Source organism: Fukomys damarensis, unplaced genomic scaffold, assembly GCF_012274545.1.
Source record: "Fukomys damarensis isolate Sample0158 unplaced genomic scaffold, DMR_v1.0_HiC HiC_scaffold_12, whole genome shotgun sequence".
Classification (NCBI taxonomy): Eukaryota; Metazoa; Chordata; class Mammalia; order Rodentia; family Bathyergidae; genus Fukomys; species Fukomys damarensis.
The window spans coordinates 50,775,364-50,790,519 of record NW_022900924.1 but is presented as its reverse complement, the minus strand read 5'-3'; the positions used below and the strand labels follow the sequence as shown (position 1 = coordinate 50,790,519).

At 44.0% G+C, this 15,156-nt stretch overlaps 1 protein-coding gene across 3 annotated transcripts in view; it reads right to left on the bottom strand.

Annotated features, from left to right (window-relative positions):
• Masp1 (mannan binding lectin serine peptidase 1) overlaps positions 1 to 15,156 on the bottom strand; it is a 66,614-nt gene that overhangs the window by 29,269 nt on the left and 22,189 nt on the right. For all 3 annotated transcript variants that reach the window (XR_004516834.1, XM_010624145.2, XM_010624146.2), the window contains exons 3-6: positions 8,177 to 8,354; positions 6,065 to 6,196; positions 3,412 to 3,608; positions 589 to 736 (exon numbers count right to left, since the gene is read on the bottom strand). Coding sequence is in view for 2 of the 3 variants with exons in the window: in XM_010624145.2 (XP_010622447.1) it covers positions 589 to 736; positions 3,412 to 3,608; positions 6,065 to 6,196; positions 8,177 to 8,354 (655 nt within the window). In the remaining variant the exon portion in view is untranslated. The remainder of the gene's footprint in view (positions 1 to 588; positions 737 to 3,411; positions 3,609 to 6,064; positions 6,197 to 8,176; positions 8,355 to 15,156) is intronic.

Genomic DNA, 15,156 nt, shown 5'->3' with positions numbered 1-15,156 from the left:
TCAGGGTCTATGAAACAGATCAATCATGCTGAACTGATATCCACTCTTTCTCTTTGAGTGTTCAGACCACTTGGGTCCAATAGCTCTATCAGCGTTTGGGTGAAGATTGGTTGCTTTGGGACATTAGAAGTGGAGCTTTTGTCCTTTGCCAGTTTAGGGGCCTACAGGGAGGACACCACCATAATCATACATTTGACCTCCAAGCTACACTAAAATTCTAGTCTCAGACTCAGAGGAGACTGCAGCTGGAAGCCCCTGTCTAGTCCTAATGAATCACAGTGTGAGGGTGGGGTTCAGGAAACAAGATTTCTTCTTTTAATCCCCTCACACAATGCTGAAGTACAGCCATTTTTGAAAACTACCAATGTAGTCCAAACTGACATAATATCGTTGCTCCCCTGACCCCTTCCCTTGTATCAATGGGAAACTAAGTCAGGAGAGAGCATGTGCCTTGGTGCCAAGTTACTCAGCAGGAGTCCCACCCAGGTACACAGAAGAGTCCTGGGCTATATCCCATCCTCCCATGACCTCCATCCTTTTGAGGGCTGAGCGCGGTGGTTCAGTAGGGCAGAGGAGGACAGAGGTTACCTGCAGCCCTGTAGGAGAGCCTCCAGCCCCGGTTCTCGCCTGAGTTGTCACTGTGGAACAGAATCTGGACACTGTGGCTCTGGGTACTGATGGGTTCTGGTGCCTTCTCCCCACAGAAAGGCCCATAAGCATTGGGACCAGCTTTAATCTAAGGAAGGCAGTGCAGACAAAGAGAAGAGTTACATCCAATCTGCAGAGGGGCAACACTGCTATCCTGTACTCAGGTTTTGTGGAAGCCTTGATGGGAATCTGTGGCCCTCACTGGTGTCTTTAGTAGGCCTTGCCCATCACCAAATAGTTTCATGTTTACTCTCTTGTTTAGAATTGATAATGGCCCTGGAAATGGACAAGGCAAGTTAATAATCTTCTGCTCAGTGATGAATGAACTGGGACTGAGAGAAGAGCAGAGCCTTGTCCAACACAAAATAGAAGGTCTCTGTGCTCTAAGGAATCTGCAGCATAGGTGGAGATTAACAACAGATGACCCACAAAATAATTGTAGCCCATTATACAACGGAAATATATGCTATGTATTTATAATTCATTTGTTAAAATCTCCCCAAGCTATAGAATCCATCATTTATACAGTAGATGGTGATATAATAGCCAACAACTTTAAATCAGTGGTCAAGTAAGGCCTTATGATGATGTGACACTGATCTGGCAGGTAGGATGAGTAGGAGCCTGTTGTGTAAAGAGTAGGGAGGAACATTTTTCCAACCAGAGAAAGCAGCGTAAAAGTCAAGGCCAAAGGTGGAAATGAGCTTGGCAGGAAGGAAGCTGTGTGGCTGGGACTGAGGGAGTGGCATGACATGGGGTTGGAAAGGCAGGTGAGTATGATGTGACACTGATCTGGCAGGTAGGATGAGTAGGAGCCTGTTGTGTAAAGAGTAGGGAGGAGCATTTTTCCAACCAGAGAAAGCAGCGTATGTAAAAGTCAAGGCCAAAGGTGGAAATGAGCTTGGCAGGAAGGAATCTGTGTGGCTGGGACTGAGGGAGTGGCATGACATGGGGTTGGAAAGGCAGGTGAAGACTGAGGTGAGGAGTTTAGGTTCAATGCCAAATACAGTCATTATTGAGTCACTTTATCTTTGGATGCTATGGGAAAACCCATCACAGAACAAGGCCGGAAGCAAGAGAACCAGTTGGGAAGTTTTACAGTTGATCAGGAGATGCAATATGGTTTGGATTAGGATGTATGCAGTGTAGAAGGAGAGAAGCCAGTAACTGACCCAGAGTCCCTGACCACTTGTCCTGGCTCTTTCCTTGTACATTTGACCCCTTTCCTTCTGTCTCCAAGGACCAGGAACCCTTAGCTGGAATTTGGTGACTTCTACAATCCTGAGTGATATCCTTCTCTTATCCTGCAGAGGGAGGAGAAGTGAACTCTCAAAAGGCTAAGTACCTGGATGAGGCACCCATGCGAAGCTCCTGGGACACCATGTGTGGTAACCAGAATTTTCAGAAGACCCTTATGATCACACCTCGTGTTACTCTGTGATTATATTATAAATCCTCTCGCCGAACAGATTTTTCAGGGAGTAACACAGAAGGATCTGAGAGCAGGTTCTAGGTGCTGAGACCCACCCCTTGCTGACCATCAGCAAAAAGATGGGAACTTCAGTCCTACAGCTGCAAGGGACTGAATTTGGCCAACAACTTAAACAAACCTGGAAGTGGATTCTTTTGCAGAGCCTCAAGCTAAGAGCCCTGTTTAGTTGACACCTTGATTTTGACCTCATGTGACCCAAAGTAGATAACCCAATTAAGCCCACTGTTATTTCTGATCTACAGAACAGGGTAGTGAGAGTTGTTGTGGGCTGTTCTGATGGCAGGAGTTTAGTACACACCCTTCCCATCTGTAGTCATGCTGCCCCTTAGCCTCTGGATCTAATCCCAGAATGGTCCATGCCCTAAGCTCTTGTTTCCTTTCAGTTTCTTAGCCATCTCTGCTTCTCCCATTACTGACAGCTCCTTTTAATATAGCTCATTTTATGGCTCTTTCTGGCCTATTTTGTGGAGTCTTTTTCTTCTGCCTACCTCTTTGAATTTATCGTACTGTAGCTTTCCTCTATTTTCTCCTCAGGGCAGCCCTCATGGCATTCATATGCTTTACACAGCACTTATTTGTGGACTTTATGGCACCTGCTTTCTTCCCAGCTCAGTGTCTCTCCTGAGATCAGACCCCAATACTCAGTTCCACTTTGATGTCTCAGCTCTCTAAGAATTGGAGATTTTACTTCCCATGTATCTAAAAAATACCTCCCTTGCTATCCCAGCCATGGCTTGATTTCAGGCTGCCTTTGCATCTCAACTATGCTATTGGACTAACTACAATTTGAATAGTTACTGGTCTGTGGCACTCTTTTATTTCTGTTTTGCCTGGCATATAGCCTCTTCCCCAAAGCAGGACCAGTGGCATAATTATGGGGTCCAGTGCAAAGTGAAAATGGGAACCCCTTGTTCAAAATATACTAAGAAGTGCAAAGGGTCAACAGTGGAACATTGACAGAGCATATGCTGTTTCTGAGTGACCACACAGGCTGCACGCCCCTGCACTGATTCTACGCCCATGGGATCTTTCCAGAATGCACACTGGACCTGTGACTCTACCTCAAATCACCCTTGTGGCCAGGGAGCCAGTTTTGGCTCAGGAGAGATCCTCAGAATGGATCTGATTAAGCTGGCAACTGCTTATTTTAAGTAATGTTTTTCTGGGGAAGGTAGCTGCTTGGCTCCCCATCTTGGGAGAGCATGAAAAGCCCATAATAGCAATTTTCCCAATTAAGTCCAGAATTCCTGGCATTCCCAGGAGAAGCTCACCTTGATGAAGTCATATGGGCAGGGCACCTCAGGATGGTCCTCAATGTCAAAAATGTCTTCGAACTGCAGGCTGACCATGAAGCCTTCCTCCAGCTCAATGGTGTAGAAGCATTCAGAGCTCTTAGGGTAAGGGTTGGGATAGTCAGGGCTGGTGATCAGGCCGGTCCTCTGGATGAAGAGGTTGTCGCTGCACTCCACTGTGGGAAACATATGGAGAAGATGGCACACCAGGGCCATAGCCACATCAAACCCTCACTTTTCTGTCACTGTGTGCTTTTGCTAGCGGCCCCATGGCATAAGCAGGGAAGGACGCAGCATCCTTACTTCGCAGGTGGGAAATTGAATCTCCACGAAGGGAAGTGATTTAACCAAAATTATATACGTGTAACCTGCAGTGAAGACTCCAACGCAGAATTTCTAAGTCTCTACCTAGATCTGTTTACCTGTGTGATGACCATTCTCATCAGAGTCCCTAGCACTTGTAGGGGGCGGACAAGGACTCTCAGAAAGAAGGGTTTCGAGATGAAGTGGTCATGGGGGGATTTTTGGCCCTGTTTCCCCCTTTGCCCAGATTCATTTAGGTCTCTACTCAAATCCTTCCTTGATTCTCATCTAATTAAGGACCCTCACTCTCCAACCTTGCCCTTCTTTTGTTTTCTTCATAGTGCTGTCTACTACCTGGCCCTATGTCACATCACTTGTTGATTTCCTTGTTCCCTCTAGACTGTGAGGCCAGCTTTGTTTGCCTTTTCTTTTACTGCATCAAGGACCCAGTGTCCTGGGAAACTGGCAACAACTTAGCGCTGAGAGGAGCCTGTATTTGCCATTGAACTTTTGCCCTTGGGCTGACCCATGTAAGTGCTAGCATATTCGTGCTTCCTAAGTCTTTGTTCATCCCTTCCCATTTGCAAATGAGAAATCTGAAGCCCAGCAAGAGAGGCAAGACTAACAGAAAGTCCTGCAGTGATGAACTGCAGAGGATTTAGATTGAGGTACCCTAAATTCCCATTTGTTTTCATTTTCTACCTCAAGCAATCGCCTGGGGTAATCCTCATCTGAAGAGGGGCCAAAATTGGCCCTAAGAGGAGAGGTTTTACTCTTATGCACAATGCACAGGTAGACACACAGTACGTGAACACACATACGGCATGTCTGTGGTACCAATAAAAGGGAGACTCCTAGGGGCAAGGGTAAAAAAAATTGCGAAGCCACACTCTACTTCAGCTATTGTAGCTCTTACTCTACTCAGCCCATAGTATATGCTTAATACTTACTGAATAAAAATGACATAAAATATAATCCTCTTCAAGACAATTCCTGCATGTTTCTTTTATTTTATACTGCTTAATACTAACAGGTAGTATAGGCTTTATTCAGAAACAAGTAGCACTTTCTGAAAGAGGAAGAAAACTCTGCCTCTAGCCTTGTCCTCCTCCACCGATCACTAACTCCGCTTTCAAGTGAGATCCCAAGCACGGTCCCTCACTCTGATGTCTCAGATTTGATCACACCTTGACGTATTTGAAGAAGCTACGGTCCCTGAATGGAATGTCCTCCTTCCCCTATTCTTTCATCCTTGTCAAGGGACACAATCTGTGGTAAGCATTTGCCTACTTCTCCAGGCCAGCTCAGGTCTGATTGTGCTGTTTCCATACTTCCTTTACATAAATGTAATAAAACTAGCACTGGCCGCATTGAACCCTGGTTTATGTGGCTGTTACCCCTCTAAAAGGGGACTACTGCAAAGTGGCTGAACCATTCTGTTGGTTCAGCCAACAGAGTGGTGCAATGTCAGCTTGACTGGCTGTGGGATCAGCATAGGGTATCAATGGAGCGCACTTCTAGGTGTGTCTGGTTGGGTCATGGAGACACGGCTCTAGCTGTATCTGGCCCCTCACCCCTTCCTCTCTGGTGCTGCTCCCCTACTTTGCTTCTGGGGCACCATAAACTAAGCAGTCTTGCTCCTCCATGCCCTTCTACCATGCAGTTTTTCACATTGGAGTCAGCCAACCAGGGACTGAAACCTCCAAAACCATAAGCTAAATTAAACCTTCCCTCCTTTAAATTGTGAGTGCTGGATACTGTGTCCCATCAACAGGAAAGATGACTCATACCCTTTCCATTTCTGTATCCCTGCCCCAGCCTAAGACTGTAGAACAGGAGATGTGGTGATGGGAGATGAAAACAAAGAAAGATAGGAGGAACGGGAATCTTTCTGCTGGGTCCATCTTTGCTTCTCTCCTTCTTCCTTTGGACTGAGATTACTTCTTTAGTAGGTGAGTTTAGGGGATATAGAAGCAAATGAAAAAGGAACTGCTAGGAGGCATAGTTCATGGGTCAGAAAGAAAAGACTGAAACCCAGATTTCTCCCAAACTTGTTCAGGTTTCACTACCGGCAGGAGAAGAGGAGTCAGGGACCTACGGGGTAGCAATAGTGCCCAGGAATAAAGGAGGAAAGACAGCCTAATAGAGCTTCTCTCATGCACTGCTTGGAGAACTGAAGCCCAGGCTTCTAGGCTGGGTGAGCACCTCAGTAACTCTCTGTGCGTCATGTCTGAGCTGCATCTCTGATTAATTTTCAGTTGTTCCTATGAGATTCATATCAGAAGACGCAGCTCATCACAGCAATGTACAAATTATCCCCCAGCCTTACCTCGACAGGTCCTGTTGTCTGTGTGGAGGATGTAGCCGAAGCGGCAAGAGCAGTAGTAGCCACCGATATAGTTGTGGCAGTAGTGGTCGCAGGACAGCTCCTCATCCTCCCTCTCCTTGCACTCGTCCACATCTGCGGGGCAGGTACCTTCCAGTTAATGCACGCATGACGATGGACATGGGAACCAATATGCACAGAGCACTTAGCTGAGATGCTCGCTCATGGTTGAGAGGTTTGTGGTTTCTCTCATTCTGTCTTCCTACAGGGCCCCGGGGTGGTCATTCTCTTCCTTTCCTGAGCACCAAAACCAGAACTCTGGAGTACTTAGGCAACTTACCCAAGCTCACAGATAGCCAGGTTCCAACCGAGGCGACCTGACTCATTGTGGAAAGATTGTTTTTTGACAGTGGTAGTAATTACCATGCCAGGCAACAATCTCAGGACGCAGGACTGTTACTATCCTCATTTTAAAGAAGATGAAACTAAAAAGCCGGGCATGGCTGCACATGCCTGTAATCCCAGCACTCCGGAGGCTGAGGCAGGAGGATCTCTGTGAGTTCAAGACCAGCCTGGACTGCATAGTGAGTTCCAGGTCAGTCTCAACTACATAGTGAGACCCTGTCTCAAAACAAAACAAAAATAAATAAAGAAAGGAAGAAAGACGATGAAACGGAGACAAACAGAATCCAGGTGAGCTGGCTTCAGAGCTTGGGTTCTTAACTTCTACTCCTTTCTCTCTCTCTCTCTCTCTCTCTCTCTCTCTCTCTCTCTCTTCTTTCCTTCTTTTATTTCCCTCTAAACATCATAATCTTCAGGGAATACAATTTAAACCATAATGAAGTATCACTTCATACATACCACAATGGTTAAAATTTTAAAAATTGGCAATATCTAATGTTGCTAGTGATATGGGACAGCCATGCCCTACACTGCTGGACATATACAAAATGATGTAATTAGTTTGGAAAAGGACTGTTTTTTTTTTAAATAAAACTAACATGGCTACCTTCTGACCCAGTAACTCTATTTCTAGATATTTAGCCAAAACAAATAAAAACATATGTTCACAAAAAGAAGTATCAGAAGGTTCATAGAAACTTTATTAATGAGTCAAAAATAAGTTAGAGACCACGTGTTCACCAATAGGAGGAGGGATAAAAAGACTTATGGCATGAACGTTACTCTGCCAGGAAAAGGAATAAATTATTGATACATGCAGCAAAATAAAGAACATTATGCTGAGTAAAAGAATCCTCATCCTTCAAGTCTATTTTCTATGCGTTCATTTATGTGAAGTTTTAGAAGAGGCAAAGTAATCTATGGGTAAAATAATCAAAAGAATCATCTGCTCTGTGGGGTTTGGGAGCAAGGATTGACTGGGCAGGAGCACGAGGGAAATTTCTAGGCTGAAATTATTTTCCTGATAGGGGTTTGGAATATATACAAATACAAAATCTTTAACATTCAGCAAATGTACACTTAAGATTTGTGTATTTCATTGAATGTAAATTCCACACTTGAAAAAAAAAACCTGTGAACAGAGATGAAACTTAACACAATCTATACACGCTGAAGTATCCAGCAAGTAGAGGAGGAGCCTGTAATCACTTAGAAATGTATCAAAAAATATGAATAGCTGAGTATAGGAGAGATAGATGGTGTGGCGATTAGGGTGGGGCTTCAGTTTGATTGGCTTTGGGAGCTCCCTGGAGGGGTTGGCCTTGGTGTCTATGTCTGGTTCCTGCTCTCTTCTGCTCTGGCCCTGTTTCCTTGCTCTCTTTCCCCGCTACCATGAACTAAACAGCTTTGTTCTTTCACACCCTTCCTCTGTGTTGTTTCTGTCATGGAAGCAGAAGACTATGGATGAAACCCCCCAACCGCGAGTGAAGAGAACACCTTTAAGGTGTGGGTGTCAGATGTTGTGTCCCAGTAACAGGAAAGCTGGCTAATTCAGATAGACAGATATGTGGTGGGCTGAGTGCAGTAAGAAGTGAATGGTAGTCTTTGTTGTGAGTATATAGATGTCCATTGTCAAGAAGAACGCACAACGCTGTTTTCATCCTTATAGAAAAAGGCAGTCCTGGCACTGAGTCACCCAGTTACCCAACTTACCCACAGCCATGTAGTGGGCATCAAAGCCTGTGAATCGTTCCTCATTGGAGAAATCTGACCGGAAAGTGATGGACATGAAGGAGCCAGGGGAGAGGACCACTTCCTGGCCGGGGGTCTGCTCTGTATCTGTGGTCTCCCTCCCACAGAAGGTTGCCAGCGCCTGGTCTTCCGTTTCTACCTTTAAGGTTAAAGTGAAAGGGAACAAGATGAGTGGCTTCACATTTCAGCTCTGTCTCTGATCTCCAGGAGGAAAGAGGAAGGGGCTGCATATGAGTAGACCAGGCGTACAGTAGACCGGGAAACTCAAAGAAAGAGGGTTAGGCATTCTTGGGTTTAGGGAAGACACGTGACATGTGAAGTCAGGATGGCCATCTGATCAGTTTTATTCATTTGTTTTAGTTTCTTTAGAAGTGGCTTGTTATTTGTCATTCCTAATGCCAACCAAGTGACTTACTTATTGAAAAATAACTCATTGTTAAAATTTAACAAGAGTTAGATACCTTGGAGACAGATTCTGTATGCAATAGAATCTCACTATATTTCCAAACAAAGAAAGTTTAGACACAATATAAGTTATTCATTGAGAATCCAGTGTGTGCTGGCCACTGAGGATAGCATGAGTTGGGGGGTGATGAAAAAGAGAGAGAGCATAGGACCGTGCACAGGACTGCAGTGTTCAGACTAAGGAAAACAGACACAATAGGAGCTATTATGTAGCATGACAAGCACTTCAGTGTAAGTACTTAAAAGGTGGTGAAAATCCCCACTAGAACAGAAGCAATAGGAAATCAAGACAGTTCTTTATAGATATGCCCGCAGGGGGTGGGAGAGGATCTGGTGCATGGTAGTTAACTAATAAACACTCACTAAAGGTGCAGACCCATTCTGGGAACTATGCGAAGCCAGGGAGTCTGTAAAACTGTCCTAGGAGATGTTCTTGGAAGGATGTCTAGAAAGTAGATTATGACTGAGTGTGGATACTATTACTTCTTTAAGTAGAAGATACTAAAAACGTCCAAACAGGAAGTCATGAAATCAGAACTGTATTTAATAGGTAGTCTTTAAAATGCAGAAAGTATATTGAAATCATGTAGAAACTGTGTCTAGGTGTGTATGTTCAGACCCAGCCTACTTACTGAAAGAATTTCCAAATTTGAAAGAGCTGGAAGGCCCAGGGGAATTCGGAGAGCAAAGCAGAGATGCTAGGAAAAGCTCACTGTGTGTGTCTGGTTTGGCGTATACATCGGGCAGTCAGGTAGCTGGTTGGTGAATTTAGTTTGATTTGGATACTTGACCTACACACCGCTCCTGTCATCTCATGTGTAATTTGGTTCTTTTAAGCTTGTATTTGTGCTTGTAATTTCTGGAGGGAGGCTTTAGCCAAGATACATGAGAAAATCCAACTAAGAATGGTAAGTCATTAAAGGGAAGTTCCCAAAGGCAGTCTATCTCTAAGCAACTTCTATTAGATTCACTGTTTTGTTCATTAACTTAGTATGACAGAAGTATCTTGACATTTGACACTTCTGATTTGAAATTAATGGTTTATTTATTTAAAATAAGAAAGCGTTTTAAAGAAAAACAATTTGCCCTGGCAATGAAACACAAGGATAATTAATCACTAACATAGGGAATTGAAGTGTAAACAGAAAATGAGATCATGGCTTTGCTATTTGCTCTTCTTCTCTGCAGATTCCGTGAGTTCACAGCAGCCTCCTTGTGCTCTTCCTCACACAGCTCAAATATCACTTCTCTGAAGAACCCAGCTGCTGTGCTACTTTGGTGAACTGAGGTTTCTAGATAGCTGAAAGTCTACCTCACTGTAATCTTTCAAAGTTTTTTTTCCTTTTAGATGCAACGCTTCTTTGTGAAAAGAAAGTGCTTTATACAATCCCTGTTTTCTTACGTAAAACATGCTCACACTTACTTGGTGATCCAGGACATTCTTATGAGTTTCAGTTACCACATACAACATTAAAGGGAGATTCTTGGGGGATGTTGAGTTGTGTGAAATTGTTTGTCTAGCATGGAATGTTGTCAGACTATATGCCTTTGCAATTTTTATGTCTCTCTCTCTCTCTCTCTCTCTCTCTCTTTTTATTTTTATGAGACAAGGTCTCACTATGTAGTTGAGACTGACCTGGAACTCACTATGTAGCCCAGGCTGGTCTCGAACTCACAGCGATCCTCCTGCCTCAGCCTCCCGAGTGCTGGGATTACAGGCATGCACCACCATGCCCAGCTTATGTCTCTTTTATATAGTGTTCTTTTCCTGTCTTTTAATCAGTCTAGTAGTTGTACTTCTTGGTTTATTTTTAATATATTCTGAGAAACCACTTAACCTGCTCTTATTGGAGCTTAATAAAAAAGAAGACTAGATATATTTAGAGTGAGGCTTGTGAGACAGTGCTTCTATAAGAAACTGCATGAACTGAGTGCTCTGTCTTAGCCACCTCTGCTTTGGAGTACTGTACGGTGTGTGAACCCACTATTTAGAGGTCTTCATTCTACCATAATCTACTACATGATTGGTCCCTCTTTAGCACCCAGTTATGTGTCTGTAGAAAGGAGTTTGAACTTGCTGAGATCTAGGCTCCCTTCTACCTCTGAAAAACTAGTGTTCTAGCCAGTCAGCATTGCTATCCATTAAATAAACCAACCGGAAGACTGTGAATAGGAGTTTCAACATAGCGGTTGAGGCTTGTGGCCTGTTGATGGGCTTGATCAGGCTGAGCTTGTTTGTGATCTGTATCTGTGCGATACAAAACCAGTTACCAGTGAGTAGTTGTGCCTTGAGCACTAATAGCTCCTGCCACAGCAAACTTCCTTCCTATAACTTGGCATCCTCGGGGCCTCTTGTCTTCTGTAATGTTTGGGAAGTGGATATTTTCAACAGAAATGAACCAGAGATCATTTGGAATAGAGAGAGACTCACTGAGAATCTGTGATTAAAGTCTTCCCTTCTTGTAACTTCTGTGTTTAAGGAATTTTCATGATGACAGAGAGTCATCATCTGCACAATCACATTATTCCAGAGAACAGGGAAGTATGCCCCAGCGGAAGGAGAGCCATGGCAGAGAAGGGAAGGACAGGAGCCCAGGGCCCTGGGAAGTCAGCTTGCAGCCCCGACTAGAATCCTGGAAGAGCAGAGCTGGGAGGGACCTTTCAGAGTTATTCCGATTTCCCTTATTCTAGAGGAAACTGAGGCCCAGAAAGGGAAATGACTTGTTCAATGGCAGAGAGCTCACAGGAGCGTTTTCTGATATCAGTTTTGCTTCTGGAACTGTTCGGAGACTGGGGAACGGAACCACCTACCCAGAGAGTACATGACAAAGGACACTTGGTTAAACAATTTTCCTGGCTCAAGAGCTTCTTGGAACCTTATCTTGGGTGCATGGATTGTTTCCCAGAAAGGATGTGGCTCAGTGACAGCTCCAGCTCTAACCTAAACAGAGAGGTCACCAGCCTGCTTAATATTAGTATCCCCTGCTGTGGCTTATAAAGTTCTCCAAAGATCATTTGCCTCTAAGCACAGGCAGGAGGCTTTCTGTTCAGACTGTCTTATCTCTGATGTCATCAGATCAACATGGGGAGGGAGCTTATTGAGCAAAGTCCCCAAATTCATAACAATAGATTCCATGTGGCTGAGGATCATAGAGGCTTCATTTTTCTACTTTTTGTTGTGGGCAGCAGTGTCCTTGCAGACGCCTGTTATTTAGGGCACCAACATGTGGTTGCATGTACTTAATTTGTTTTGTTCTAACTCAATTTGACAAATATTTATGTACCAAATTCTGTCTGGACTTTAATGTGGAGGATGCCAAAAACTACTTATTTTGTGGCATGAGTTAAAAAGGCAAGTCTCCTGCATCTGGGAATGTGACATTTAGTAGAACCTCGGGAGCATTCATATGTGTACATTAGAATGTTGTCTGAGTTTGGCAACTTCAATGAAAGATGGGCAGCTTGGGGATTTAAAGAAGATAAAAATTGCAACCAGCTGAGGAGGACCAGAAACATTTAGGAGTGGGGATGTAGCTCAGTGGTAAAGCACTTGCCTAGCACATGCAAGCCCTCCTCAATTTGGTTTGATTCCCAGCTCTGGAAAAAAACAAAAACCAAAAACAAATACACAAAAAGTTTTGGGAGAGCAAATGCTCTTTGGGCTGGGGAGTGGGTGGTGAGTAGGATTCAGGCATAAGTAGAAAGAGTAGAAGGAGGTTGGGTGGTGTGGAGGAACAGCCTGGCACAGCGGGTAGTGAAGAATTGGAGCACCCGGAGTCTCAGCCAAGCTTTCTTGTACCACCTGGTGTAGGAGAGGAGCTCTGGTGAGAATTGAGCACTGGGCAACGGATCTTAGAAGAAAAAGCTAGAGTTTTCTATGAGTTCCCTGAAGCACAAACCTCCTAGGCAAAACTGCAGTAGGGCAGCAGGAAGTTTATCAGATTTCTATGGAAAGACTTCTAGGCACCCTTCACGTGGGCAGGGACTCATTGGCACAGTTCATAACCGCCTTGATCGTGCCCAGTCACCTTCTCCAAAGGAAGTACGGAGAGAGAAGTTCAGGAGTCATTGTCCTCATTTTATCGATGAAGGAATTGCAGCAGAGATTTAAGTGAATCAGCAAAGTAAGTGTGAATCCAGAGAATGAGGAGCTATCTCTTGAGTGGGGAATCAATTTAGTGAGTGGTGGGACCAGGTTCACAGTGACAGCCAAGCATCCAGATTCCCTAGCCTACACTTCTTTAATATATGAGGCAACAAAGACGCTCCTACAGCCCAGGTGCCTCATGACTTGGCTTATCAGTGTTCACAAGCTTCATGTGAAGCCTTTCCAAAACATACTCTGGGCTTTTGAAGAACATTTCTGACTACATTTAGGCAGACCTTCACAATGAGGGCTGGATTCTCTTGTTAAAGGATTTTGTTAATATGGGAAATATATTCCCCAGAATCTCTTTCCCTCTGTAGTCCCAGATTAGAGTGGGTCCAGCTGGGAATAAGTGCAAATTTGGAAGAAAATAGTCATTACTCCCTGAAGGTTGTTTTGGACACTTGTAGAACTGCCCAACAGGTTTTAATCTGCCCACTTCCTCTTTTCTGAGCCCAACTCTTCCTTCCGTCTGTTGGCTCTAGTGACCAATAGTGTGGTTGGTTCCTGTCATCAGTGGCTTTCAAGCGGAACCACAGAGGTGAAGGCTTCTTTGAGGCAATAGCTTTAAGAAATCTCTTCACAAGAGCTTTGTATTCACAATCCCACTTTAGCCTTTGACTCTGAATCAACTCCTTCAAGAAATGGACTTGGCAGGGGCCAGGGATTTAGCTCAGTGGTTCTGCCACCTGCCTCACAAGGCAAGGTCCTGAGTTCAATCCCTGGTACCAAAAGCGGGTGGGGAAGAAATGGACTTGGCGCATTCCTCTGGAGATACCAACATTTCCACCTATGCCATGGCTCTAGGTGAATGATTGGTGATCTTTTCTGTGGTTCTTTTTTTTTTGCGGGGGGTGCTTGGGATTGAATTCAGAACCTTGTGCTTGAGAGGCAGGCGGTGGAACCACTGAGCTAAATTCCCGGCCCTTCTGTGGTTCTTTAACTTCCCACTCCCAACTTTTAATTCCTCAGCTCATTTCATAATTGCATGAGTCCTAATGTTCATAAATATCCATTACCCCCTAATAGTAATAGAGATTCTGCTTTGCTGTGCGAACTCTGGGTGCCAGAAGCAAGGTGCTGCATTAATAGAAAACTAAAACACTTGGCCATGTTATTGAGATTGGCTAATAAGTGGATGTTAGAAAAGTGGTAAGGAAATTGCTGTATGAGTCATGAAAAAACCACCTAAGTTACGTAGTGGTAAAATCACTGGTGAAACTGTCTGTGGCAACTTAGAAAGTAGATAATTGAACACAGTGAACTCATAGATCTGGCTAAGGTGACCTCTGTCAAGAACCCTGGAAAATAGTCTTTCTACTAGCAAAAGACCTCAAAAAATGGCTTCAGGTAAATATTAAGCCAAAAAATGTAGCTGTAAGAACCTTTTATTAGTATATACAAGATTTATATCAGTGCCTAATACTCCTTATCAGCAGACTAAAACAAACCTAAGAATCTTAAGGGCCCTGACATACCCTCCAAGGTGGAAAAAACTACTTTGCAAAGAAATCTGGGGTTTCCTCTAAAGAAGTAGACTATATTTTTATACACAGGAAATCCAAAGATATATGTCAGGTTGGACTATTTCAGGATGACTGAGACAATTCTGAATAAGAAGAAGCATCTAAAGTTTCTACATGCAGAAGGTGGGCTCAAGGGAGAGCTCATTTGCACTCAGGAGTCATTTCCTCTGAATGACATGTCTGAGAAGGTGAAGTGAATCAAGAGGTAGAATCAAGGCAAGAGTCAAGAGCCACAGAGAACAACACTGGATTGGGAACCACTCCAATGGAGCAGAATTGGGCTCTAATCAAGGAACATCCCTACTCTGTGGACAAGACAACAGGACCTGGCTGAATTTCAGAATTACTATGGGCTGGTAATTGTTATATGCCTCTCACCCTCCCCATTTGTCAGTGGGAGCTCTATTGTGGTTATCTTATTCCTATCTCACCAAGACAAGAAGATATTGGGGATGTGGAAGGAAAGATGACCATATTCTTGGTGTTCAGAGATCTCTGGAACAGAAGGTGCCATACCTAAGAAGCCACACTCTGGGTATTGCCTCTGCTTCTATACATGACTTAGATCACGAAGTCCTGCCTGGACTTCCAGCCTGACATGCTAATGCCATGAAACTTTTTGGAAGAGGGGAAGAGTGGATGTGGAGTATGAAAAGATAGAAGTTACTTTGTCAAAGGATATGGTATATTGTTTTTAAAAAATAAGCATAATCGCTCTGTTCTAATACAGAGATCCTTTGCAATGTGACTTTGCTGCTCAGCCATATATCGACTGAGTTGATGACTTTGACAAAAAAAAAAAA